Source organism: Sus scrofa, chromosome X (assembly GCF_000003025.6).
Source record: "Sus scrofa isolate TJ Tabasco breed Duroc chromosome X, Sscrofa11.1, whole genome shotgun sequence".
NCBI lineage: Eukaryota > Metazoa > Chordata > Mammalia > Artiodactyla > Suidae > Sus > Sus scrofa.
Genome location: NC_010461.5, coordinates 85,933,189 through 85,961,120, shown reverse-complemented (window position 1 = coordinate 85,961,120; position 27,932 = coordinate 85,933,189). Strand labels below are relative to the sequence as shown.

At 39.6% G+C, this 27,932-nt stretch overlaps 2 protein-coding genes across 2 annotated transcripts in view; one reads left to right on the top strand and one right to left on the bottom strand.

Annotated features, from left to right (window-relative positions):
• IL1RAPL2 (interleukin 1 receptor accessory protein like 2) overlaps window positions 1–27,932 on the bottom strand; it is a 1,116,804-nt gene that overhangs the window by 503,550 nt on the left and 585,322 nt on the right. Inside the window, exon 3 of the mRNA XM_001925154.7 lies at window positions 20,253–20,526. Coding sequence (XP_001925189.7) covers window positions 20,253–20,526 — 274 coding nt within the window. The remainder of the gene's footprint in view (window positions 1–20,252; window positions 20,527–27,932) is intronic.
• Window positions 4,663–5,977, top strand: TEX13A (testis expressed 13A). Its single transcript, XM_021080500.1, has 2 exons — window positions 4,663–5,138; window positions 5,254–5,977. The coding sequence occupies exons 1-2, from the start codon at window positions 4,699–4,701 to the stop codon at window positions 5,954–5,956; spliced, it is 1,143 nt and encodes a 380-aa protein (XP_020936159.1). The 5' UTR covers window positions 4,663–4,698; the 3' UTR covers window positions 5,957–5,977.

Sequence of the window (27,932 nt, the reverse complement as noted above, 5' to 3'; positions counted from 1 at the left end):
CACAGGAGAATAATCAAGGGAAATTCAAAAGATTCCCTGTTACCATCATAACCCTCGACATGTTATGAGTGACCTCTGCTTTATTGTTTGGTTGAAGACAATCTTAAAAGAGTCAATTTGCTATGTATCATACAATAACCCAAAAGCTCTTCAGATATCTGTGGAGACCAATCCCCTACCATCTGGAAACCCCCATTGTAATAACCAACAGTTGTTAAGATTACACAGCTTCCTAATTTTCACTTTATTAACCATCCTGTACTTCATGCCCCTGAGTTTCACATCAGTCTTTCCATTTGAAAGTTCTTATATACGCAATAAGCTTTTACTAAATACTAAAAAATAAAAAATAAATAAATAAACAACAACAGAAAAACTCCTGTAACCAACTTCACTGACTCTATAACTACAGCAGAACAGTGTAGGGCTTAGGGGCACAAACTTTTTGTGCAATAAAAAAAAATCCACATATAACACATAGTCGGGCTTCCGCATATATGTGGATCCTCCATCTGTGATTCTTTAACCATGATTCAATCAACTGTGGATCCTGTAGCACTGTAGTAATTACTATTGAAAAAAATTGGCATATAAATGGACCAACGCATTTCAAACTTGTGTTGCTCAAGGGTCAACTATATTTCTTACTTCTTCACTAATTCTTACTTAGATTACCCTAATATTTTTGTACCAGTCAATAAGTAGTTTTATAATTATTGTCATAATAGTCACAGAAGTTTTGCTTTATTACCCAAGTTACATTGCAAACACATCCAAAGGACTGAGTTTCCTTTATAAATGGTTATTTCCTCCTCACGTAGTAGGTGCCAGAGACTTCTCTCTATCTTTGTGTTGACAACTACGTAAGTTAGCTGTTTTAGCAACTGAGTTGTCATACCCTATGCCTCCATGATCTCTTCTCTAATCCCTGCCCCTGCCTACCCACCATTACTGTCACTGTTAGAGTTTGTTTTTTTGCTTTGGGTTTTTGTTTTGTTTTTGTTTTTTTTTTGTAACAGACCCATGCCACAGCAGAGACCTGATCCGCAGCAGTGACAACACTGGATCCTTTAACCTGCTGGGCTACCAGAGAAATCCTGTCAGAGATCTTAAAAGACTTATTAACATTCAAAATTTCTGCATGCTGCTCTAACTTCATTCTATGACCCACTAACATTAGGTTTCTGTCCTATAATTCTATTGAATTTCTAGCACTAAACTCAAGGATATCTTACTAGCCAAATCTAATGACCTCTTGCTCATCCTCATTCTATCTTCCCTCCATGAATTATTTGAAACTCATAACTCTCCTTCAACTTTCTATAGCTCTCCTTACTTCTAACACTTCTCTAACTCAGGACTATCTAACTTCTCCAATTACTCCTTATAGTTATTGCTGGTTTTTCTTCCCTGGCCTATCTCCAAAATGTTAGTCATCTTCCCCTAGGCCTCAGGATTCCTTCCTCTGTTTTACTTTTGTCTGTATTTTTCTTTTCTCATTCAACTTTCATCTCCATCATTTTGTTTAAGCACTAGATTCCAACCACAAACTAAGTGCTGAAGACATCTGAGTCTATATTTGTCTCTAGTTTTGTCTTCTCTCCCAAGTTCCAGCCCAGTTAATTCATCTAACTATAATTCCATATTATAGTCACGAAGGCACTTCTCAGTCCCAAGCTGAATTCAGTACCTGTTCTCTACAGTCTGTTATTCCTCTTGTATTATCTATCATGATTGGAGGCATCACAAACCACATTAGGCAGTTTCTCAAGTCAGGTGCCTCAAAATCATCCTCCACTCCACCTCTCCATACTTATTTCCCTTATGCAATTGGTTAACAAGTTGTGTTAACTCTATTTCAAAATCCTTTCCTTATCTGATATTTTTTATCTAGGTCCTGCCACAGTTCAAGCCCTAATCATGTTTTTCCTGCACTACTGAAGTAGGATATAAACAAGTTTCCCTGTCTCCTCATTTTCTTCCTCCTTCAATCCTTTGGCCAAGAGAAATGATTTTCTTTTAATTTTCTAAAAGTGTTTATAAGCAAAACTGGAAGGATGGCAGCATACAGAGACAAGTGATCATAAGCTGAAGTTCATGTTTAAAGTGTTATAGAAATAATCTTTTAAAGGTGGGGTAAAAGATGTTCTGAGGGTAGATGAAGAGAAGGCAAAGGAGTAAGGGGATGAGCTATAAAACTGTCAATGAGAATTGACAGTGGAAGAAAGGAAGAGGTCAATGGAGGCAAGCCAGTGGTCTGTCCTAGGCATTTTGCTCTTCTCGTTCTATATCCACCCCCTGGATTATTTTAACCACTGCTTCAAGCCTAACTTCCATTTCTTAATACTACACCTCCTGCCCTGATGTCTATCCTAAGTTCTAGACTCATATTAACTGCCTATGGTGTATGTCTATTGGGATGTCCCTCAGGTATCTCAGTATCAATATATCTAAAGGTGAACCCACCCCAGTTTCTCCTTCATTCTCCATATAAGTTTATATTATCACTATTTGCTTAGTTCCCTCTAGAAGAAACCTGGGAATTACCCTACTCATTCTCTCATCCCTGCCACTCTCTGATATTCGTATGAATTCTACCTAACAAAAAGTTCTGTACACGCATCATTAAAATAATAAAAAAAAAAGTTATGTACATGTGCCAAGGTATCCCAAATTCCACTGCTTTAGTTCACACTTTGAATTACTGTAGTAGCCCCGTAATGGGTCTCCCTAACTCCAGTATCTCCCCTTCTTCCCCACCATTCCAATTTCTACATTATGTTTTGAATGCTCTCTCTGCAGAAGTCACTTGAGAACAAGCCAAAACATGAACTCTTCCCACTGAGGGCTTATAATTAAAATATACAAATTGAAATAGAAAAATAAATGACACAAGATAACATTTTAAATGAAAGAAAAACAGTGGGATTTATATCTATGTTAATCACCATCTTAGGAATACTTTAATGCCTGGTTTATTATTTTTTCCTCTATCACTATCTGACATAAGACACTGAAAGACTAAATGCTGTCTTTTTCAATGTAGTTCATAGAACAGATTATTCATATAACCAATAATGAATGTCTGATTTTTTTTCAGATGGAAAACTAAATCAAAACCCAAAATGAGGGTTTCTCTGCATGGCTAGTCCCTTGGATACATAAATGATGGGAGAGAAGAGAATGGAGAGAATTCAGTTAGAAAGGTAGCCTGGAGGTGTTGCATCTGTGGCTCAGAGGTAATCAATCCGACTAGTATCCATGAGGATGTGGTTTGAAAGATCAGGCATTCCTGTGAGCCGTGGTGTAGGTTGCAGACATGGCTCAGATCCTGCATTGCTGTGCTGTGGCATGGGCCTGTGGCTACAGCTCTGAATCAAACCCTAGCCTGGGAATTTCCTATGCCACTGGTGCCACCCTAAAAAGACAAAAAGCAAGGAAGGAAGGAAGGAAGGAAGAAGAAAGGTAGCCTGGGATGAGACCTAATGTCAGCCCAAGGAATTTGTCACATGAAGCTATCAAATATTTTTTAAGTTTGAAAGCAACATGATCATAGGAAGGATTAAAAAGAGATTAGAAATTAGAAAGAGATTAAAGTCAGGGAGGTTATTTAAAAAGCCGCAGAGGCATTCCCTAAATGGGAATGGATATCAAAAAAAAAATTTCTGAGGTATTATCAACAAGACTTGGTGACTGACTTGATTAAGGGAGGTAGCATTGGAGATTTTGAGGTTTCTATGCTGAACAACATAGGAAGATAGGAGAATCATTTCTTGGGGATAGGGTTGACTTACATTACAAACATCTGTATTTAGGATATCTTTGGGACACATAGGATATATGAATCTAGATAAGGAGTTGGCAAACTATAGGCCAAATACTGCCAGCTGCCCATTTCTGTAAATAAAGTTTTGTTGGAACATAGCTACTTCTTCAAATATTGCTTGTGATTGCTTTCGTGCTACAAGTAGTTAGGACATAGGTCCTCCGCCTACAAAATCTCCAATAATTACCATACGCCCCTTTAAAAAAAAAGTTTGCTGATCAAGTATCAGAATTTGGCACTGTCTAGAACAAGGGCTATGGAATCTTCCTGAGGTGGGGGTGTGCCAGAGGCTAGTGAAGGGGGTGGGGCTGCTTGCTGTTCTAGAACATTCCATCTCTAGGATGGGAGAGCCACTGGCATGGGACAAACAAAGGTAGCAGAGGAGAGTGGAATTTCTTTGTACTTGTTTACAAGCACTTCCTGTGGTTTTGTCTTTTCTGACTACTGCTGCTCCTTCCCACCTTCAAAGACTATCAACAGTGTAGGGAGTTCCCTTATATCCTGGGAAAGAGGGTGATCTTCCTTGTGCAACCCTCCCACCCCTGCTGTTTCTGGAAGTTGGAACATTCCGAAGGTAAAAGACTGAGGAGCCATTTGGAGGCTTTCTTTCCTCGGAGCCCTCAAGGAGAGAGAGGTACCATTGGGCTTGGTTGGAGGGTGTGTCCGGCCTGCACCCTCACTAGGCAGGAGGTGAGACCTGGTGGGCAGTGTCCTGGGGCGGGGAAAGCCAGTCAGGTGATCTTTAAGAGCCTGTGAGGTGTGAGGCAGAGAGCAAGCGGAGGTGAAGAGATGGTGGGGGAGGGGTTGGGGAGGGTGCTACAGGTTGATTAATCCCCGCAGGGCCAGCCAAGCCCCAAAGGCCCTCAGCCATCATGGCTTTGAACCCCGAGGACTCCAGTGGTGGGTTCCAGCATCACATGGTCGTGGCTTTCATCAACGAGAAAATGGCCAGGCACGCGAAAGGCCCTGAGTTCTACCTGGATAATATAATCCTGTCCTGGGAGGAGGTGGAGGACAAGCTCAGAGCCATCCTGGAGACCAGCGAGGTGCCCAGTGAGGCCAAAGAGGCCTGTGCCTGGGGCAGCCTGGCCCTGTGCGTGCGCTTTGCCCGCAGGGAGGACCAGTTATACAGGCGGAGCGTGCAGTGGCTGCATGATTTCGCGGGACTGCACAAGTCGGCCACACAAGCTTTGGCCTCAGACCTGAAGTTGCTCACGGCACAACTGGAGATGGAGCGCAAGGAGGCGGCCTTCCGCCTGCAGCTGGCCCACACCAGCCTGGCCGAGGTGCAGAAAGAACGGGACCTCCTGAGGTGGAAGCTCCTCCAGGCCGTAAGATTACCCCTCGGTCTGTGCCCCATCCCCCGCCCCCTCCCTTCAGCCCCCAGAACAGGTCCCAACTCCGTCCTCTTCTCTCCAGGAGCTGAGGGCTCAGCCAGAGCCAGTCGCAGAGGGGCCAGGCCTGGCCACTGCCGCTGGCACTGGAACTGAAGGAGCAGGTGAGGAGAGAGAGGAGGCCAGCATCGCAGCTACTACTGCTACTGCTTTCGGCGCCGCAGGAGGCGGAGGAAGTCACAAGGATGCGGAGAGGGCGGAAACTGAGGAGCTGAGTGAAGACCTTAACTTTATGCAGCTTCTCGGAGCTGTGGACCAGAAAGATTACACTTCTGGCAGGCAGAGGGAGGGAGATCTCAGGTCAAAAGAAACAGCCATGTTTTATTTCTCAGAGACCCTCAAGCCCGAGCCCACAATCTCGCCGGAACCCCTCACTGTCCAGCTCCCTGCCTCATTCACATACTCCTACCCATGCCCCTTGTTCCCCTTCTCAGAGGCATCCACACCATCCCCACCCGCATCATCCCCACCCACAGCAACGTTCACAGCAGCAGCTCCATCTCCCAACTGGGAGCCCTTTGATGTTAGCATGTGGTCTGATATGGGGGCCCAGGGACTAGAGCCTCAGGAACCGCAGAGAGACAGGAGAGACTCTGATCCCCATCAGCAGAGAAGACCTCCAGTATTTCGCAGGCCAGGGGACTGGGACTGCCCTTGGTGTAAAGCTGTGAATTTTTCACGGAGGGAAGTTTGCTTCCGCTGTGGGAGGGGTATCTGGCTGCAAACCCCTCAGTGAATTCAGAAATATAAAACATAACAGAAATATATCTCAATGGGAATTCAGTGTTCAGAGAGAGTTGGGAAAGCCGGGTGGGGGGTGGGGTGGGGGAGGGGAAGAGTAGGAGAATAAGGTTATGAGCTTGGGGGCAAGGGGAGGGGGGTGTGGATTGACAAGGAAAGATGAGTTTTAATAACCTCCTTTGTATTCCAGAGCATTAGCATTGGACACCCCAGAACTGCTGCAGCTTCTGTGTGTGTGTGTGTGTGTGTGTGTGTGTGTGTGTGTGTGTGTGTCTCTCCCCAACCCCAGTATATGGTGGACCTGAGCAGCCATGTATATAACACCTCCCCTCCCTCCCCGCTTCCAACTAGGCTGTAGGTTCTTGGAGCAGGAGTGGACATTTGACCCATCCTGAGCCAAACATATTCTCACACTAGAGAATCTGAACAGAGAGGCAGATTCCATAGTCAGGATGGTGTTGGGCAATGAAGCAGTGGGGTCATTTGGGGTAGGGGCCAAGGTCAGTCATGGACATGGAGGAACAGAAACATGTGCTTTACAGAGGGCAGGTGTCTTAGAGAATGGCAGTGTGAGGCCCCAGGGAGCAGAAAGGCACAGAGAAACAGAGGGGAGGTAATCCTGTGACCCAGTGATGGAGTGTGGAAACCCAACCACTTTCCTACTTCCTGCAGTTGTGCTGATTGAAAAATCTACTTTACACAGATCCCCTTTTCTTTAGGCTAACTTGAGTGAGTTCTTGTTCTGGGAAACCAAATTATTGGCAGGTCAGAAACGCACCAGAAGAGCAGTTGCAAACCACAGAGTGTCAAAGAAAATGTCAGAACTGGCTGAGGAGGTGCATCAGGCAGTGACAGGCGGTGGGGATTCCTGCATCCTAAGCGTCTCCAGGAATGAACCGTACAGGAAGCTCATTCATCTTCTGAGTGAGTTATTTCATGAGAAACAGTCAAAACAGGCCTGGGGTTAACCCTCAGGGCTGCATACACAGGATGCCAACACCAGCTGCACATGAGGACCACTATCGTTCAGCCCCAGGATAGGAGAATCCTTCCCAGTCTCCAAGGGGCAGAACTAGGACAGTCAGATTGAACAGGGAACTCATGCCACTGCCAAGGAGGTGAGTCACCCACTGATAGTGCCTGGAGGGTTTGCGGGTCTAGACCACTGACCAGATATAGTGCCATCCTGAGAGTTTCTCTCCCCCAAACTATCACCAGGAAAACAGTGGGAGGGAAATCTGGCTACAAAGCTCCTTGTGAATTCAGAAATGTGGAATAGCACATAACCCAGTGGGAGATGGGTTTCTAGGCAGAGGGGGTAAAAGGGGGAGGATGGTCTGCCTCTCTCCCTCTGATGACTGTAAGCTGTGTTGAGGGGGGCTAAATGTATGGTTAAGCCCACAGGAGGAAGGATGAGCCAGACTGAGACAAATGAAGGAGCCCTGGACATCGACTGGGGATGGACCTAGATATTGAAGCTGTTATAGCCCTGGTACCTCTCTGCAGTGGCTGGATGTGACTTTTGTCTGTCTCCTGTTGGGGCAGGTGTGTACAACTAACTGTCAAGATTGGGACAAGATCCCTAGCCTTCACTTGTCAGAAATGTCCTTAGGCTTGTTTATATCCTTCTGGGTCAGGGTTTCCTAACCTCAGCACTCACAACTTGAAGTTGGATAATTCTTAGTTACAGGAGGCTGTCCAGTATACTGTAGCATGTTTGGCAGGATCCCTGGCCTATACACACTAGATGTCAGTAGCACACTGCACCTCCCCCCAAAATTGTGACAACCAAAAATGTCTCCACAGATTGCCACATGTCCACTAGAGGGCACATTTGCCCCTGATTGGGAACCAGGGAAGTCAGTGGGGTATTTAGGCAAAGTCAGAAAAGGGGGGAAGATAATTGCAAGGAGAGTGTGTTCAGCAGTGCCCAGGGCTGCAGAAGGCGAGTGTTAGGACAGGAGGTGAAAAGTGTTCTTTGGGTCTGATGACCATGTATAGACTCCACCCATTGAACCTTAACCAACTGTTTTTCCAAGGTGGATAACTCTTCAGAGTGGTAAGAAAGTGGGGATAGCTCCATGTGAATTCATCCCCGTGCTTGAGAAAAAAAGTTAGAGTACATGTTCTGATTAATAATGTTGAGAACCTCAGCATCTCCTTTGAGTCACAGAAAGGAATTTACCCTCTTTAAATACACATTTTCTCTATGGAAACATCACCTGCTAAAAATGTGCATTGTTATCTTCCTGCATATTAAGGTGCTTATTAGTTGTGTCCTTTAGATCATGTGCTAAGAATTAGTCAGTGTCTTAAAGTCTCATGTTCCAAAAACATATCTGAAACCTTCATAAAATGAGGGTTAGTTATTATTATGTTCATATTCAGGAGAACAAAAGACCTTGGTAAATGCAGTTTCCAGCCACACTGACCTCCCTGTTTTTTTATCTGCACAGAGCCCATGTATTATTGTCTCCTTGCTCTTGAACACTGCTTCATCTGCCTGGGAATTCCTGTACTATTGCCACTTGTTTGGATCTTCAAGAACCATCTCAAACACCACACTTGTAGAAGTCAAAAGCTGTTTTTTTTATTATTATTATCTACTACTACTTTATCTCTCTCTTATAGCTCTTTTTTCTTTCTCTCATGGGCGATGGAATAAAAGGCATTAAGTCAGTGCTGGCAGTTTTCCCCTTCTCCCTGTTCTCCAAAGATAATCCTCTTGTCAGCTGCAAGGTTCTCTCTAAATCCAGCAACTTATATGGAGATTCTTGGTGTGCCTGATCAGTCCCTGAGCTTTTACTATACAGAAAAGGTATAATGGGCTGAAAGAGCTGAAAAATAGCAAGGAGTAATGGTATTTTAATCACATTATATTAGAAAAGGGAACAAGTGTTTCTTGCAAGGACAAAAAAGTGATAGAAGCTGAAAAAGAACAAAAAGGGGAAAAACTTTCAGGGGATGCATCCCAGGGGAGTTTTGTAGTGGGGAATGAGGATGAGGAGAGATGAGAGAAGTTTCTGGGCAGTTGCCTTATGTAATAAATATTGAGCATGATAGTAATGGGAAAAGATGATTTCAAATGTTGTGGGGGTGAAGATTACAAATTTGTTCCCCTTTGATGTTTTTCAAAGGACTATAGGAAATACTTAAATATTCAACTTTTAAAATTATTTTTATTTGCTGAACTGTTTCCTAGGATATAATTCTATGCTGAGCCACATGGGATTCTCTCTTTTAATTGACTTACATTTGTTTGATGGTAATTTATATATATATGTAATTGTATGTTCTAATTCCCCTTTAAATTTGTCAGAAAGCAGGAGCCCTGTTATTTGCTTTTGCCTTTCTTGGTGTCCTTTATGGAATAGGTGCTCAACAAATATTTGTTTAGTGAAAAGCAGATATCTGAGACATGAAATGGTATCAGCTGAAAAATATCCCTTTTATAAACATAAACTAAAACAGAACTGTAGTTAGGCAAAATAATGCACTCTCAATTTTCGACTATGAAATATGCCAACTTTAGGGCAAATGGGGGAAGCAGTTACATGCAATAAGTTCATGAAAAACATAGTTATGCAGTTATACATCTGATGATATTTTTTTCAGCACTCTGTCATAGACTGATGTATATGCTTCTCTAATAGATTCATTGCATATCTTACACTTTGGAGGTTTGGAAGTGAGAGTAAACGGACAAAAAGAAAGAGCCAGTTAAGGATATAATTACAACAAAGTTTCCCCATCCCTTTTCTTTGGTAGAAAACATTTAAGCACTTCTGTATCATGTCTGGAAACATAAATGATAGCAAAGGATTTCAAACTTTGTCAGGCAAGTAGTCTGGTTTTATATCTGGAAATTCCTGCTTTAACTTGATCCTTGCTTATCATGAATTTAAAATCTCCATTTCTGGAGCTCCCGCCGTGGCGCAGTGGTTAACGAATCCGACTAGGAACCATGAGGTTGCGAGTTCGATCCCTGGCCTTGCTCAGTGGGTTAACGATCCGGCGTTGCTGTGAGCTGTTGTGTAGGTTGCAGACGCGGCTTGGATCCTGCATTGCTGTGGCTCAGGCGTAGGCTGGTGGCTACAGCTCCGATTCGACCCCTAGCCTGGGAATATCCATATGCCACGACAGTGGCCCAAGAAATTGCAAAAAGACAAAAAAAAATAATAAATAAATAAATAAAATCTCCATTTCCCTGTCCTCTGCTCTCCACCTTTAATCAATAAAATTCCATCCCCATCTCCAGACAATACTGTACACTGTGGAAACTGAAAACAGATGGAATTACAGAACTTCATAAAAGCAGGAATTAACTCTATCCCATTTGCTGTTATATACAGATACAAGTATCTATGAAGAATAGTTAAAATAGATAATAAATGAAAAGGTGGTAAATAAAACATGTGCATTAGCAAAGTAGACATGGGTTCAAGTCTTAGCACCATTGTTTGCTAGCTATGTGTCACAGGGAAAGTTCTTTAAACTCTATCAGTTTTATTACCTTCAATAACATGACCTACCTCAGGGTTATTGAAGATTATCACAGTGTTTGCCATAGAATAAGGGCTAAAAAATCTTATCTAGTAGCAATAATGGTAGTGGTAGTAAAAGGAGATAGGAAATAATGTGTTGAGTGCTTACTCTATGTCAGCATCAGTGCTAAGTGCTTGCCAGCATTCCTTGCTCCTCCCCAGGTCTTCTCTTTCTCAGTTAATAGCACCATGATGCACTTAACTGCTTCAGTTAAAAACACAGGAGTCATACTTTAGTCAACCATTTCTCTCATTTTTCACATCCGGTGTACCAGTACATCCTGGTGCTCATCTTTCAATACATATCTAGTATGCAGTCACTTCTCCCCATCCCAAAGCTGTTGACCCAATCCAAACAGACCATCACATAACTGCTCAACTAATACAGTTCTTTCCCAACTTGGTCTCCTTGTATGTTTCCTTACAATCCCTTTTCACCAGGGCAGCCAGAGTGATCTTTCTAAAATGGAAATGTGATCATGTTATGTCCCAGGTTAAAACAGACAAAATACAACATTCTGTCTTTGCCTCTGATTACTAATAAACATCAATTTCATATCCTGGCCTACAATATGCAACAGGATCTGGCCTCTGCCTACATCTCCGGCCTCATCCAGTGCCATTTTCTCCAAGCTCACTTCACTCCATCCGGACTGGCCTTCTCAGCTTCCTTGAATATAAGAGCCTGTTTCTGTTTCATGACCTGTGCACTTCCCATTCACTCTGACTGGAACACCGTTCCTGTAGATCTTCACAAGGCTGGTTCTTTCCATGTCTCAGCTTATAATTTCCTTTCCTTGTGGGGCCCTTCTTGAGCATTCAACCAAAAATGTCCTGCCAGTTATGCCTGAAACACGACTCTTTTTTTCCCTTTTTAATTCTCGCCATACACATTATCAAATAGTCTTATGAATTTGTTATTTGTATGTTTCCCCCATTCTAGAAGGTAAAAAGTTCCAGGAGAGTAGGAACTTTAATCTGTTTTGTTCAGTGCTATATGTCAAATACTGAAAGCCAGTGTTCAATATATCTTAAATTGAATAAAAACATTAAACTTCATTTCTCAGGCAAGGAAAGCCAGGCACAGGTTGCACAGCTATAATATACCATCACTCCTTAAGTTAATGTAAGAATCAGAATCTAGTAGTTCAGAGTATGCAAACTATGGATCCACTTGTTGAATCTGAGTAGGAACCTTTTTTGGGAGAAGTGCCCAGAAAATTTAAAAAGTTGACAAATTTCATGTAAATATTTATATTTAGAGCTTTTCTTTAAAAATCAGAAGATCTGGAAATACTTGGGCCCATATTCCTCTATGGTAATAATAATTTGAATCTGTCAGGCAGCTACCTGATTTTAACTAGAACGTAGTTCATCCATTCATTCAATAATTATTTACTGAGAATCTACTATGTTTAACACACTGTTCTAGGCCCTTGACACATATCAGTGAACAGCAACAATCAGTGAAGAACAACAAAAAAATCAAAGATCTTTGTCCTTAAAGATACTGCATTCTAATTTGGGGAGATAGACAAAACAACAACAACAACAAAAAGCAATACATACATATATGTGATAATTGCCATGGAAACAGAAAAATTAGATCTAATCATCAGTGCAGAAGATGGAGACTGAATGAAAGAGAAGATTATAAGTAAGGTAGTTAAGAAGACTCATGATGAGTTTAAAATAGAAGAAATTGTGCAATTGAAGGAAATGAGGGAGTTAGTCATGTGACTATGGGGGGGGCATTCCAGACAGAGGAAACAACCAGTACAAGACCCTAAGGCTGGAGTTTACCCACCATGTTTAAGAAAGAGCAAGGAGGTCAGAGAGACTGGAGTAGAGTGAGCCAAGGATAAAAGAATGGGAAAGAAGTACCTAGAGTGGTACCAGGGACTAGATCATATAGAGCACTGTGGGCCCTAGTAAGGACTTAGCTTTTTTTCTAAATGAAATGGAAAGCCCTCAGAAGGTTCTGAGCAGAAGAGAGGCAGATGTGACATATTTTTAAAAGACAACTCTGACTAAAGTGTTAAGAATAGATTTAACAGAGAAACCAATTAGGTTGTGACAGAGATAAAAGATCTTGACTTGGACCAGCAGTAGTATGTAAGGCACAGACTGTGCAATCCCCAAAGTTCAAGAGGGTTAAGACCCTGTGAAATAACCACTTGACCAATGGGATATAGGAGCTGAGAGAGAAATGATTCTCCATTTCTCCTCCTAGATCAAATATGTCAAAATATCCTTCCTTCTGCCATGCCTCATTTTCCTTTTTCTTTAGTCCTATTCCCTGGGATTATACCCCCTAATACACATTAGCTTTTTGCCTCGGGATTTATTTTCCAGGAACCCGTGATAAGATAGGGGGAAAGTAGGGAGTTCAGTTTTGGACATACTGATTTTGACACAAGTGGAGATGCTGAAAGGTCCATTGGATAAAAAATCTGCAGACAGATCTGGGCGGGAAGGTATACATTGGTTGAGTTACCAGTGTACAGATGCTATGTAAAACTATAGGACTGTATAAACATTTCATGGAGGGAGGGCATGTGGATAGAGATGAAAATTAACTAAGGACCAAACCCTAGGGCCTTTAACATTAAGAGGTTTGGGGAAATATGAGGAGTCAGTAAAGGAACTTCAGAAATGGTATCTGATGAAATAGGAAAACTAGGAGGATGTGATTCTCTGGAGTTCAGGTAAAGAACATATATCAAAAAGAAGAGATGATTGTGCCAAATGTGCTGATCATGTAAAAGGAGGTGTGACAATTGATCTGACCATTGGATTTAGCATTGTCATAGTCATTGGAGACTTTGATAAGAGAAGTTTTGGTGAAGGTAAAAATCTGACTGAAGTGAGTTTAATAGAGAATTAGTGAAAAGGACTATGAATGTAGACAACAGTTTCTTTGAAGTAGTTTGCTGCTAATGGAAGCAAGGAAATAGGGACAGTGAGTGTCAGGGGAAGTGAAGTTAAGATGCATAGATACTGACCTGTGTTATGCTGATGGAAATGATTCAGTAGAAATATAAAATTTCATTAAAAGGGAGAGAGACAGGAGAATTGCTTTGGTGATATCCTTGACTAGGCAAACAGGGATAGGATCTAATGCATAAGTGAGGTGATTGGCTTTACACAGGAGCAAGGCCAGTCCATCAGTGGTAACAAACTTGAAGGTAGAGTGTGTAGGTATAGATGCCAATAGGTGAGTAAATGTAGTGGAAGGTCTTTCCTAATTGTCTCAGGTTTTTGTTTTTGTTTTTTTCAGTAAAATGGGAAACAAGGGGACAAGATGTTGGAGGCTTGAAGAGACCAGTTGTGAAGTAGTCATCTAGGAGGACAGGAGACTGAATGGTCCAAGAATACATAATAAGACTACTTGGATGGAGCATGATGGAAGATAATGTGAGAAAAAGAATGTATATGTGTGTGAGAGAGAGAGAGACTGGGTCACTTTGCTGTATAGTAGAAAATTGACAGAACACTGTAAACCAACTAGAATGGAAAAAATAAAAATCATTAAAAAAAAGACTACTTGGCAGCATTAAGGGTCCACTTGAGGTTCATGATGATGAACTTAAAGTAAGATCAGTCAACATTATTATATGTTTTCCTTCAGTCAAGTTTAGTTGCAAGAATACAGGTACAAGCATAGATGGAGAGTTGAGTTTACAGTGTTGTGGTTTTCACAAGCAAATGAGATGAAGGGAGAAAGGGTCTAGGGAATCAAGAGGATATATATGGGATTGATTAAATTGATTGATCATGGAATTTAAACTCTGCTAGGTGAGAAGATCACAGTGGATAGTGAAAACGGTGTGGAATCAAGGAGCTGCAGCTCAGGGTGAACTTAATATATTTCTGGAATTGTGATACAAAAAGATTGAGGTAGACATGGAGGCAATACTATAATACATGAAAATGAGATAACAGAGGAGATCACTACAGCCTCCAACACCCCAACATGTTTCAGATCATCTGCCACAATCATTGCCTCTTCTTGGACTCTGAAAGGACTTTGAATTTTCCATTTCAGCAATAGGTTGAAACATTAATAGGAGCAAAATAACCATAAAACAGAAAATTTTCTGAACTTTTGTAATAATACAAAGTATGGGGCTAAATGCATATCAGTGCTAACTAGCTCATCAGTGATTATTTGAAATCAATTATTGGTTGATAATAATCAAATACAACACAGTAATTCTTAAAGCTGGGAATCCTGCTGACTGAACTGTAAATATCTGTTTCCCTCCAATAAACAAACTAAATGGAGTTGAAATTACATAGGTATTATACAATAGAATGGTTATATTTCTAAATATTACATCACTAATATATAACAACATGGTTATAATTCTAAACATTATAGCACATCTAATTAACTATTAATGAAATGAAGATAAATTAAAATTAATACTACTTTGCTATTGAAGTTATGTATAATTTTATAAACAAATAGATTATCACATTGTAGAGGTTAAAAATTTTTTCAGGTTCCTTTAAGCATAATTGCTAAGAAAAAAAAAAGTAAATCAGGGACTTCCACTTAAAAACCAAAATAGGAGGAAGAAAAATAACTAACTTCATTAGACTCTAGCCTACACAGGCCAGAGAAGGCATTACTACTGTCTCAAGACCCTGATGTACAATCTTGATCTTTGATCATTTTTCCTACAAGAAACTATCTGCTCTCCTGAAAATTGCTACCCTGGCAACCAACTTGTTGACACTTAACTTTTCAAAGATCAAAAGTTAAGCTGGAATTGAATAATTAGATGTTCAAAGCCCTTGAAAATCTCTTGGTTACCATGGTGGGGAGTAGGGTAGGATGGTGGAAGGTGATAAAAGCTATTTCTTGGTGTCTTAGGTAGACTAGGACAATTACTTTTCTTTCTAAAGGCATAGGTTTCCTTGCAATATGGCATAAGGCAAGTGCCATGGTATATGCTCAAGGACTGAAATATAAAACTTGTTTAATATATGTTACATAGGTACTTTTAAACCAGGATCATTTAGGGGCCATTAAAATCAGGGAAAATTACTGTATACTTATGTTTACTGCTTTTTCTTTTTAATTATGGGACATTTCAAATATATTCAAAAATAAAAACAATATAATGAATCCTCATATACTCACTGTACAGATTCAAAAACCAGCAACATACTACATTTCTTGTTTCATATATCTTCAACCCCCCTCAATTCCTCTAGTGATGCCTTTTGCCAGAATAATAATCACTCAAATGTGATGAACAGCAAGGCAAATGTCATGCCTCAAAAGTATATAAATCCAGTAAGGAACCCTTGAGAAAGAGTTTGTGAGGCATTCAGATTTTGAGAACTTCATTTATTTCAATGACTAACTACTAAAGACCAAAAATAGTTGGATTATGTTCCAGGTTAAGAGGGCTCCTTGTTCCATTTACTTCACTGGAGAGGTAAATGGTCATAATGGTTTTGAATGTATAACTGATTCTATACATTTGGTCATTGTCATCCCCAGACACGCATGTTTCTACAGATATTCAATTATATTTAATCACTCTTTTCAATATCTGTGAATTCAATTCAGGATTATATGAATACATCTATCTTCATCCACAGCTTAAGTTGCCCCTTGTTTCAAGATGTTGAGAAAGTGATATGTGGGATTTTGTCAAATAAGATTACTCTCATCATTTTTATCCTACTAAGTGCCTCCACTGAAAAGATTTGAGTGGGAAAGGGAGTAGACAGTAATTCTTGGATTGGCACAGCTCTCAAAATATGACTCACTTCTCCACCATTCCTCTATTACTAACTCACTGACATGCTGTGAAATTCAAGTAATCACTCTTGAGACTAGCTAAAAAAAAAACACAAAAATGAATAATTGGCTGCAGAAAGGTCACAAACAGTAAACTTTTCTTGCTATGATTTAAATGGGTGGGGAATATAAATAAATATTTCATATCTGCGTTTTTAACCACACCAAAATCAATAGAAGAACTTTTAGTGAGGTTGATAAAGCATAGAAAGTTAAAAAGTATCCATAATTAACTTAAAGTAGTATAAAATTTGGTATTTGAGGTGCTATAGACCCTATTCAGAGCCTTTTTCAAATATAAATGCCACTTTCTTGCTAATGGCATAAAATCACTCATACAGAGTGAATTTTTCACTTGGCACATATTTGGAATCAGTGGCTACTACTGGACCCGAAAAACATGTTTATTATTCATAGCCAAATTCTAGCTACTTCACTTACGCCATTCTGGAAGAGATTTCTATATCTATGAATTGACAAAAACTGTTGCATCCTTTTAAACAGTGGTTCCCAAACATTTTTTTCTCCTTACCAAGGCACACATGAGGGACAATATTCAAAATTTAACCCACCTCTATCAATCCCAATCATTCCCTTAGACCTGCTGCATGAATAAAAAGCCTCTGCTTAGTAGACTACCACTTCTTTCTCTTCTGTGGATCTAGATGTGAGGTGAGGACCACTAACTTAGGTGATATCTACAATAAATACAAACAAGGTCAATTTAATATATATTTGAAAGAGGAAGCCACCTATAGGATAGGATTTTAGGGGCATTGGGAAATCTCACTTGTATATGAGCCTGTACAAGGCTTTATTGGAAACCAATTAAGCTATCAGCTGAGAGGGCCTAGGAGCAACAACCCCTTAGTAGCAACAAGCATACCTAGCACTCAAATCTTGGTTTCTAATATCATTCCCCATTAAAAGGAATTAAGCCTCCTTGGGAATATGGCTGATTCTAGGACTGGGGGAAGGAAATATATAAGTCTGGAGTATCTTACAGTGCTGAAATATAAGAAAGTATTAAACAAAGAGATAACAACAACAAAAAATAATGATGAATTTATATCAGAGGGATAGATGCACCAACTGAAAGAGCTCCCAATAGTCAAAGGTGGAGGAATTTAACACAGAAAATAAAGTAGCAAGGGATTATTACCCAGTGTATAATATAAATATCCATGAATCCATGGTGATATAAATGATTGAATAAATAAATGGGAGAAAAAAAACACATATGCTATGCAGAAGAATTCTAAATAAGTTTATGTAGATATTTTGCTTTTAATGAGGTGGACCATGACTGTATCTCTCATGTATAGACTATGAATAACTTTCTTCCAAAGAGGATAATTTGAAAAGGGAGGGGAAAAAGAGCAAATTTGCAGTGGAGAAAGACAAATATTACCTTGTGCTACATGATCAGGGTCAATATCAACAGTGATAAAGCATACTGATACTTCATATCCTTGATCTGGTGTAATAAGAATGGTATTTTCCCTCTGTGTTCTTCCTCCCCAAAACACATTACCCCAATATAAACATGAAAAAAAAAAAATATCAAAAGAGAGAAGAGGCAGCAAGACTGGGGAAAGAAGCAGGACAGGGAAAGTAAGCAATAATTAATTCAATAATTCATTGTAAGTGTAGTATCTATATATTGTAGCCTGATTTTTTGCAAATAAAATTTTAAATTTGTGAAAACAAAAGAAGCAAATAAACAGCAAATGGAATGGGGGAATAAAAGAGATCTATTTTAGATTGGCAGGATTTAATGAGGGTGGAGAATGAAAAGGGTGTAAACAGAGATGGTGAGAGCATACTAAAGAATAGAGTGTCAGACACTACAGCCAAATTACATTCACTTCTTAATTCTACTAAGGGTGGTCCAATGAGGTGAAAATATTGATTATTACTAAGGGTGTGATCAGACTGATTGCTATTATTCCCAATATCCTGTGTTTTTTGCCCACTACAAAGAAACTTTCCCAACATTTCCTCCCAACACACACACACACACACACACACACACACACACACACGTGATTCTTGGAGCATCAAGAAGATTCTCTATTTATACAACACCTTGACTCCTGCCCTTTTGAACAATGAAGCCACACTAGGAGCTTCCAAGTGCTTTTGATGAAGAGGTGACAAAGCACTGGCATCAGACCAAAGTCCACAGGAAACGAAAATGGAAGGGTCTGCATTTCCAAGAAGATAAAATCAAACAATAGAATGCTCTGGTCAACCAGATCAGACACTTCCAAAATGGCAATATTGAAAAGTGGTTTAAAGGTCACCTCAACTACCCACTTCAATGCCTATTGTGGTCCCTATCTGAGATTTAAGATACTAAATCCTAGCACCGGGGTAGAGCCAGGGAGAAAGGACATATTGAGGAATCCTTAAAGATAAAACAGAATTGCTTTTCACTGTAAACTTTTTGCAGATGGAATTGTATCTGGGGTATCTTCCCAGCATAGTATATAGGAACACAAGTAATTATGTGTTTATAGAGCTCCACGTTAAATATTTAGATACACTGCACTCAAACTCACATTGCAAATTCTATGAAAAATTTCACCAGAAGCTCATTTGTTAAAAGATCTCCCTGCAACATTTGAAGCTACTTTCCATCTATAAAAGACACCCTGACCTAAATGATAACTCTAGGTCATTTTCATGGTCATATATTAAGATCATCGAGCTAGCTAGCTCTATGCAAAAACAGTTGTTAATACAGATCTTCCTCAGTTTATAATGGGTTATATCCTGATAAACCCATAGTAAGTTAAAAATATCTTAAGTCAAAGATACATTTAATATACCTCAACTACTTAACACCATAGATTAGCCTATCCTACCTTAATTGTGCTCAGAACACATGTTATCCTACAAATGGGCAAAATTATCTAATACAAAGCCTATTTTATAATAAAGTATTTCACATTTCATGTAATTTATTTGATCCTTTACTGAAAGTGAAAAACAGAATGGTTGCGTGGGTGCAGAATGATTGTAAGTGTATCAGTTGTATATATGGCTGACTGGGAGCTGCCGCTTAGTATCTGCTTGCCACAGCCCAGTATCATGAGATAGTATCCTGATGCACATTTCCAGCCCAGCAAAAGATCAAAATTCGGAGTGGCTCAGTGGTTAACGAACCTGACTAGTAACCATGAGGTTGTGGGTTTTATCCCTGGCCTCACTCAGTGGGTTAAGGATCCAGCATTGCCATGAGCTGTGGTGTAGGTCGCAGACCCAGCTCGGATCCCACGTTGCTATGACTGTGGCATAGGCTGGTGGCTACAGCTCCAATTCAACCCCTAGCTTGGAAACCTCAATATGCCATGGGTGCAGCCCTAAAAAGACAAAAGACAAAAAAAAAAAGACCAAAATTCAAAATTCAAAGCATGGTTTATACTGAATGTGTGTCACTCTCACATCATCATAAAGTTGAAGAATTCTAAGTCCAATCACCATAAGTCAGGGACCATTTGTGTAAGACCCTGGAGTAGGGGTGGAGTTGGATAACAAATGAGTCACAAAATTTTCTGAATCAAATGAGTATACACAGTAAATGGGAGTCTTATTTCATCAGAATTTGATAAGAACTTGCTATATAGTTCCAATAAATAATTAGAATGGAATTTACTGAAGGTCCACATGCACTGCAGCCTTTCAAGAATATATTCCCTGGGAGTTCCATTGGGTTCAGTGGATTAAGGATACGGTATTGTCACTGCTATGGTGTGAGTTCGATCCCTGGCCCAGGAACTTCCACATGCTGTAGGCATGGCCAAACAAACAAAAAAACCCCAATATATCCCCTGTCTAACATGAGGCACACCTATACACACTCCAGTCCCAATCAAGAATACCACCCATGACATTGAGCAGTGTTTTCACATAGCACTCACCTTAAAACACAAGTGTAGAATCCACTGTCCTGTGCCTCAGCTGAGTGAAACCATATTGAGTCTTCCTCTTTGCTCATCCTGACCTCTGAAAAGATGATGGGCTCTTCCAAATCACCTTTGTTTTTGTACCACATAAGCCTGAGCCCAGTGCTCTGGGCCATGCTATAGTTGGTACGAATATAACTGTAGAAAAGGGCACATTTCACTCGGACTGGTTCACCTGCCAAAGCCATGTATGTCTTGAGATCCACTGACCAGTCAATGCAGCCATCCACTGAAAGAAAACCAGATTGGGTATGAGATGCAGTGAGCATTGTTGATCATAGTGGTAAGAGCAATAATCATTCCCAACATGGACTGAGGACTTGCTAAGAGGTAGACACTGCATCACATGCTTTACATAGATTACCTTATTCAATCTTCTCAGTGATCCTAGGAGATATATCCTCCTTAGAGCAAGCAGAATTCTTATTCTAGCCCTGTGCCTTTGTGGTATTTTCCAATCTGTTTGGGGTTGACTAGATCTTCTAAGGAGCCACAGCACTCCTTGCCTATGAAGTTGTCCTGGGATCCCAATGCTAGGAACCAATTCAAGTATGGTGGCCAGTCAAGTACATCAAGTGTGCTACCCACACAGCATTTGCTTAACAGAATTTTGTGAGACTGGATGGCTAGAATGACAATGACATGCTGATTTTAGGTGACTCAAATTGTTTAGAGAGATAGGAGCCCCACCAAACAAAGACTTCCTTGGGACCCCTATATAGCCTAGGAGCAGCCCTAAGATGGACACTTTTATTATTATTATTTTGCAAATGAGAAAACTGAGATTCAGAGAAGTTCAAAGATATTGCCTGTGGACACAGAACTAACAAGTGACGGAAAACAGGTCTGTGATTCCAGAGACTTTGTTCTAAGCTCCTAGCTTATACTGTTTCTGCCTATATATATATATATATATATATATATATATATATTTGTAGAGAATATACTTAATATATTCCCTATGTTTCTGCATTTTATACATTCTTTTTAAAAATATTCTTTTCCATCATGGCTTATCATAAGATATTGTATATAGTTCCTTGTGCTATACAGTAGGACCTTATTGTTTATCCATCCTATTAATAATAGCTTATATATGCTAACCCCAACCTCCAAACCCTCTGCCTATAATTGCAACAGGAATCATTGTGTTATTTATTTGCCTTTGAGAAAGTATATGTCTGGTTTGGAAGAGGTAGGGACCTGAACTGATTATTTGCCATTATCTACATACAAGTTTCCCATGGTATGACCTATTAATAGCAGATATTTAATCACACTTCAATTTCTTTTTATACCCTTAGGCATTCCTTGCTGCTCAGCTCATGTGCACTCATGGGAATATATTATATTAATGTCAAGTTTAATCAAATAATATTAGGTGGGTATATCTACCATTAAAGAAAGACATATACAATAATTTCTCTTTTCCAGAAGGGTTGGAAATGAGACACTGTAGCTAAATTTATATGCTAGTCAATACAATTAGTATAGCTATTCTACTTCCAATTGCTGATTTTCAAAGAATTTCATCAAATTATGCTACATCCTTTTATATTACTTGATTACCCTTTATAAAATAATCCTTTCATAAACTGTATAAACACTGCCATTTTAAAATTAAATGTTTTGCTTATACTTTTGTGAACTGATCTGCTTCCTTTTTTAGACATTGAGGACTCTGTAACCCAGTGTGTTTATATTTTAACCTCAGTTGACAGGAAGCTCAGAGCTAAATGCAATGCTCAAGTGTAAAACTATCTTACCTCAGGATTTTGCTTCTCTATACCAGGGGTTCTTGACCTGGGGTTCAAGGACACCCGGGGCAACGTGTATAGAGAGATTTCAAGGTTGTGCCTATTTGCATAGCTATACTTTTCTGGGGAGATGTTCCACAGATCTTTGTCAGATCTTCAAAGGGGTTGATTGCCCAAGAAAATTTTTGAACTCTCTGGTTTCTGATCTTTCTTCGTGACTCCATTTTTTCACTGCCTTGCTGCATATGAACTTTTATTATAAGTTGCCTCAAATCCTCTTAGAGTATGTGAAATATTCATTAGAAATAAATAATCAAATAAATAACTCATTTTGATTTTGTACCGAAGGGCATTTGAACTTTGAGGACTCACGGGGCACCAGGTTCATCACTATGGATTTTGATGATCATTGTGCACTGTTGAAGCCAAAAAGGTACCACCAAATTAGGCTAAATACAGACTGATCTCTGGCTATCTCTATTCACTTCCTAGTATCAGTTATTTACCTGTCATATGCCATCCTCACCATCAAAAACAGAGGGGAAAGTCTGAATTAGTTCAACTTTCTGGGTCATGGTAAATTACTGGTGATACATCTCTGTATTAAATGCAATTTTAATATTTATTGTTTTATCATCTTTAAGTGAATTTTAGATTTATTCCTTTTATGGATTATCTGTGATGTTGTTCCAATGCATTAACATAACTGAAAGGAAATAGAAATTTTTTTAGAAAATATATTTTTCTCAGAGTTTTGTTTTAAAAGTTGACTAATAGAAACAAAGAAAACATAGGGATCATTTTTTTTAAAAACTCCTTAATATTCCAGTTTTTGTTTTCCCCAACCCTAAAATGCACAGCAAGTGTGAATTAACTTTGAATTAACAAAGTTGTCTTGGTAAAGTGGCTTCAAACCTCTATAATTACCTACTTGATAGAAAAAATAATTGGAATTTTTTCCATTTAGGCCCTAAATACCTTCAGTTACTTCTAAACCATATGTTGCATGATCTACACCTATGCAATATTACCAGGCTGGATTGTCCCATTAGTGACAGGGAATGTTAGATATAGAAAACAATGAAAATATCTGTTCCTAGGACACAATAATCATGCTCAAAGGCAGCTGAAGACATTTAATTGCCAATACAACTAGCTTTATCATACAGACCTTGACAGTACACTGAGAATTCATTTCCTTTTAAGTACTAACTGAGAAAAATGTATTTGAATTAGTAGATTTATGGTTCCTTTTCTTCTGTTCCCTTGCTTTAGGTAGCAGAGAGGGAGTCTCTAGTTGTACAGTAATTAATGGACAAAGAACAGATATTCAATAATGAAGACAATAATTTCCAAACATTATCGCCTTATTCTTTTCCCTTAATACAGTCATCCCTCAGTATCTGCAGGGGACTGGTTTCAGGATCCCTGTGGATATCGACATCTGTGAATGTTCAAATCCCTTATATAAAGTAACATAGTAGTTGTATATAACCTACCTACACATTCCAATATACTTTAAAGCATCTCTGGATTACTTATAAGAGCTAACACAATGTAAATGTGATGTAGTTGTAAATACAATGTAAATGCTATGTAATAATTGCCAGTGTGCAGCAAATTCAAGTTTTGCTTTTTGTAACTTTTTGGAATTTTTTTTCAAGTATTTTCCATCCCTGGTTGATTGAATGCAAGGATATAGAAAATGTGGATACAGGCAGGGGTAGGGGGTGACTGTATTCACAACACAGGTTACAATATAACATATCTCAAGAGACCTGAGGCAAACTTCTCCAAAAAAGTAGACAAATGGTATGATACCAGGGATTCATGTTGGCCCATCTGACACCAAACATTTTCCCACACTGAACTTTCATCAGCAGAAATCCATTCCCAGGAGTTAAGGCATTGTAGCCTTATATCTAGAGCATATAGAACCACTACTAGATTCCAGCAATATGGTATCCTTGATGGTACCCTTTAATTGATTGCTATTCCTAGGAAAACCAACAGAGAGTGGGGCATGAAGGGATGAAATAGGATATAGTGCATTTATCTTTAGGTCTGAGATGGGTAGAACCAGTAAGGATGCACTGAAAGGTAAGATGCCTGGAAGCACAGGTGGCAAGGTAACATGATGGAATTGAAAACTTGAGCTTAAGAGAGAAGTAGTGAAAGGTGTGAAAAGGCAGGAAGAGGAGAAAGGTCACACAAAACTCAATTTGTTAAGGGCCATTCTGAGAATCAAAGATGCTGCCATCAAAAGTCACCTGTGCAAGTCACCTTTCTGTTATGAGGAGTTTGTAATACATGCCACACATTTAGAGCCCTTTACACACTGACACTCCATGTGTATTTGGCAAATAGCTGCATGAATAGATCTGTTATGCAGCTGACAGGTGAGTAGGCTATGACTGGGTTGGGGACATAGTGGAACTGAGGAGCCCGGAGAGAGTCCGCCAGAAAGCTTATCCTTATCAGCAAGAGTTCTACATCATAGAGCCATCCAGCTCTATTCTGTTCACAACTCCAGTGGCACCTCTGTAAGTTGGCCCCCAAAAGGCTCCTGAAAAAAGTGGTTTCTGGACAGACTGGTTTCTCCCACAAGTGGTTTGATAACTGGGTTTCACTGACCAGCCACAAGTATAAACAGGGGCACTCACTGTAGGAGGGAAGACAATATACGCCTCCCCACCCCCCGCAAAAAAAAAATCCCAGCAACATTCTGCATTTGCATAGAACTCCACTACAGAGCAAACTCATCAAAAAGCATCAGTTAATGCCTGCATGTTCTCTGCTTCACAATCACTCAGTATGGCTATAAATAGTCCCATCATTCTACCAAAAAATACCTATTTATAAATTATCCAATCCCCGTTCACTCTTGAGTCTTGTGAATAGCAATTCAAGTATTTAAAAGAACAATGGTATTTCTTTAGATTCTCATCTCTGCTTCTTTGATTTAGATTTCTGTAAGGCTCACAGAGTTATTACTCTTGGTTTAGATTTGTTGGTAGAAATGCTTTAATATCTGAGCTATAGAAAATAATTATAATGGAGCAAAGAGAGCCACTTCTTTAAAACCCAGGTCTCTATTTTAATCATTTTCATTTCAATCTACAAAACAAGGGTGTGCTTAAGGAGTTTGACATGAAGATTCAAACAAAAAAGGAGCATGTGAAACATATAAAGGGACATGCCAGAGAGTTCCCGTCATGGCTCGGTGGTTAACGAATCTGACTAGGAACCATGAGGTTGCGGGTTCAGTCCCTGGCCTTGCTCAGTGGGTTAAGGATCCGGCATTGCTGTGAGCTGTGGTGTAGGTTGCAGATGAGGCTTGGATCTGGTGTTGCTGTGGCTCTGGAGTAGGCCAGCGACTACAGCTCCAATTAGACCCCTAGCCTGGGAACCTTCATATGCCGTGGGAGTGGCTCAAGAAATGGCAAAAACAAAAACAAAAAAAATAAAAAAAATAAAGGGACATGCCACTCTGTGCAATTTTGCTAGTAAGAGATTCCTAAGGGTGAGAATAAATGCAGTCCTCTGGAAAGTACCCTGGGTGACCAAAGCAAACCTATTTAGCTTGCTTATAGATTAGCCTCGGCTTCCTCCTCAGTACAACAGGAAAAGCAAATCCTGTCACATCTACCTGCTGGAAAAACAAAGTCCTGAGAAAAGTTGTTAAAATCCCTAAAAGAGGATAAGATGTTATTATTATCAAAAACAATATTATTTTAGAAATAAAAAAAAAGAGGAGTTCCCGTTGTAGCTCAGTGGTTAACGAATCCGACTAGGAACCATGAGGTTGCGGGTTCAATCCCTGGCCTCGCTCAGTGGGTTAAGGATCCGGTGTTGCTGTGAGCTGTGGTATAGGTCGCAGATGTGGCTCAGATCCCACGTTGTTGTGGCTGTGGTGTAGGCCAGCGGCTAGGCTACAGCTCCGATTAGACCCCTAGCGCGGGAACTTCTATACGCCGCGGGTGCAGCCCTAGAAAAGACAAAAAAAAAGACAAACAAACAAAAATATTGTGTGCAGTAAGATTACAGATTCTAATGGCAATGTAACATTTATTAGGGATAGGGTATATAATCTATGTATTGTCTGGATTTTTGCCCCAAATTGTAATTCTCTTCAGGTAAAATGATTAATTAACATTAAAAAAAAAGATCTTGATAATGTTCACTACAACTTAAGTGTGTTGTCTGGGATGTACATCTTATATTGGCTTATTATGTGGTTTTGATTAATAAATTCATTTCTTATACCAGATGTTTTCTCATAACTATGTCAACTACATCTCATTCATTTTTATGGCTAGCGCTCCTGTGAATCAGCAGGGCAATTGTTGGGGGCAATTCATAAAAGTACCACTAGAGGGCGGGCTGTCCAAGTTTTTGTGTCAGTAAATTTTTCCCACTTAATCCCTAAAACTAAAGATTTGCCAATTGCCAATCATCGATTGTTGGGAAGGGATAGAAGCAAACCTCTGGGGATGCACCACTGTGGGTGGGTGATAGAAGGAGCCAAAAGTTGAGCACGTAGCTAAGATCTTGCTCAAATTGGGTAACAAGGTTACACACCCCAGTTAAATGACTGCACAGAAAGGTGCAACAGAAACTATTGGCATTCATTGAGCCCTTAATACAAAACAGCTTGGCACTATGATAGGTGCTTTGCACACAGTTTTCTCATTTCATTATCATGTCAACTCTGGAAGGTAGGGACTCTTGTTATTCCCATTTTTCTGAGAAGAAAAGAAAAGCTCAGAGAGCTTTAGTGGCTTGCTCAAGGTTATTCATGTTGTGATGGCAGAGTATGGACTCCAATGTAGGTAAGTTACACTCCAGGACCAATGTGCTTAATCACTGTGTGTTCTATATTCTGCCTCCTACATTCCTCATCCCATCTCATGAGCCATTAAAATACTAAAATTTCCTTAGTTCTATCCAAATTGTCACATGTGTTGCAAAAAGCATATGCCTATTCAGTAGAGTAGACCTTTCCAGCTGAGTAATAATCTAGCCCCCAATAATAACAATTGTGGGAATAATAACCAGCAAATAATATATGCAAATTATTTATCTATGAAATATATGCAGTATTGACAAAATAATGGATCATTAATAATCTGCATACTTGATTTAACCTTGGAAGATCAGTTCTAAAACTTGGATAAATTTTATCTAACCCACATTGATTTATTTAAAATTAAATGTCTAGGAATGATCACCCAGTTCCTAACATTATAATCTAGAAATAGAGTTCTGTGTTTATCTTGATCTTTGAACTTATTCTATACTATACTTATTGAATATGTTACTCTTATTTTTAAATTTTAACGTGGGAGTTAAATATCTTCTTTTTTTCTCTCAGCTCTTCCCCAAACTCATGCTGAAAGAGAAAATTCTTTTTGTTTATACCCAGCACAGTAAACGCTGTCTTCCTCAAGTGGGCATCCTCCAAGCAAAAAAGGAAAACTCTCCAAGGAATGAATAGCCTGTGCCACAGCTGCTGGACACATGCCTCTTTGTCCCCAAGCCGGGAAATAAGAACAGAGCTGTTTTATTATTTGTAAAATAAGGTTCTGATGACGAGTGTTCTTTTTCTCTACTTTCCCCCCTTCTCCTATAGACCCCTTCCCCAAATATTGAACAATTCTAAGTTCAGTTGATAATAATTGCAGCTCATTGGCTGTAAATGAATAATTAGACATCTTGTCAACTATGATTTTCTCTTTTTCTGTCAGTTAAAAGTGTTTTATTGCAATAAGCTTTCTTAACAAAGAAGGCTGCAAAGACTGGTAGTCTCTGTATGAGAACTCATCACAGTCCTGGACAGACTTCTACCTTTTCTGAATGTAATTTTTAGTACTACTCA

Coding starts and splice junctions, on each gene's coding strand:
- TEX13A (XM_021080500.1), top strand. CDS start 4,699: ATGGCTTTGAACCCCGAGGACTCCAGTGGTGGGTTCCAGCATCACATG. Junction 5,139..5,253: donor AAAGAACGGGACCTCCTGAG/GTGGAAGCTCCT, acceptor CCAGGAGCTGAG/GGCTCAGCCAGAGCCAGTCG.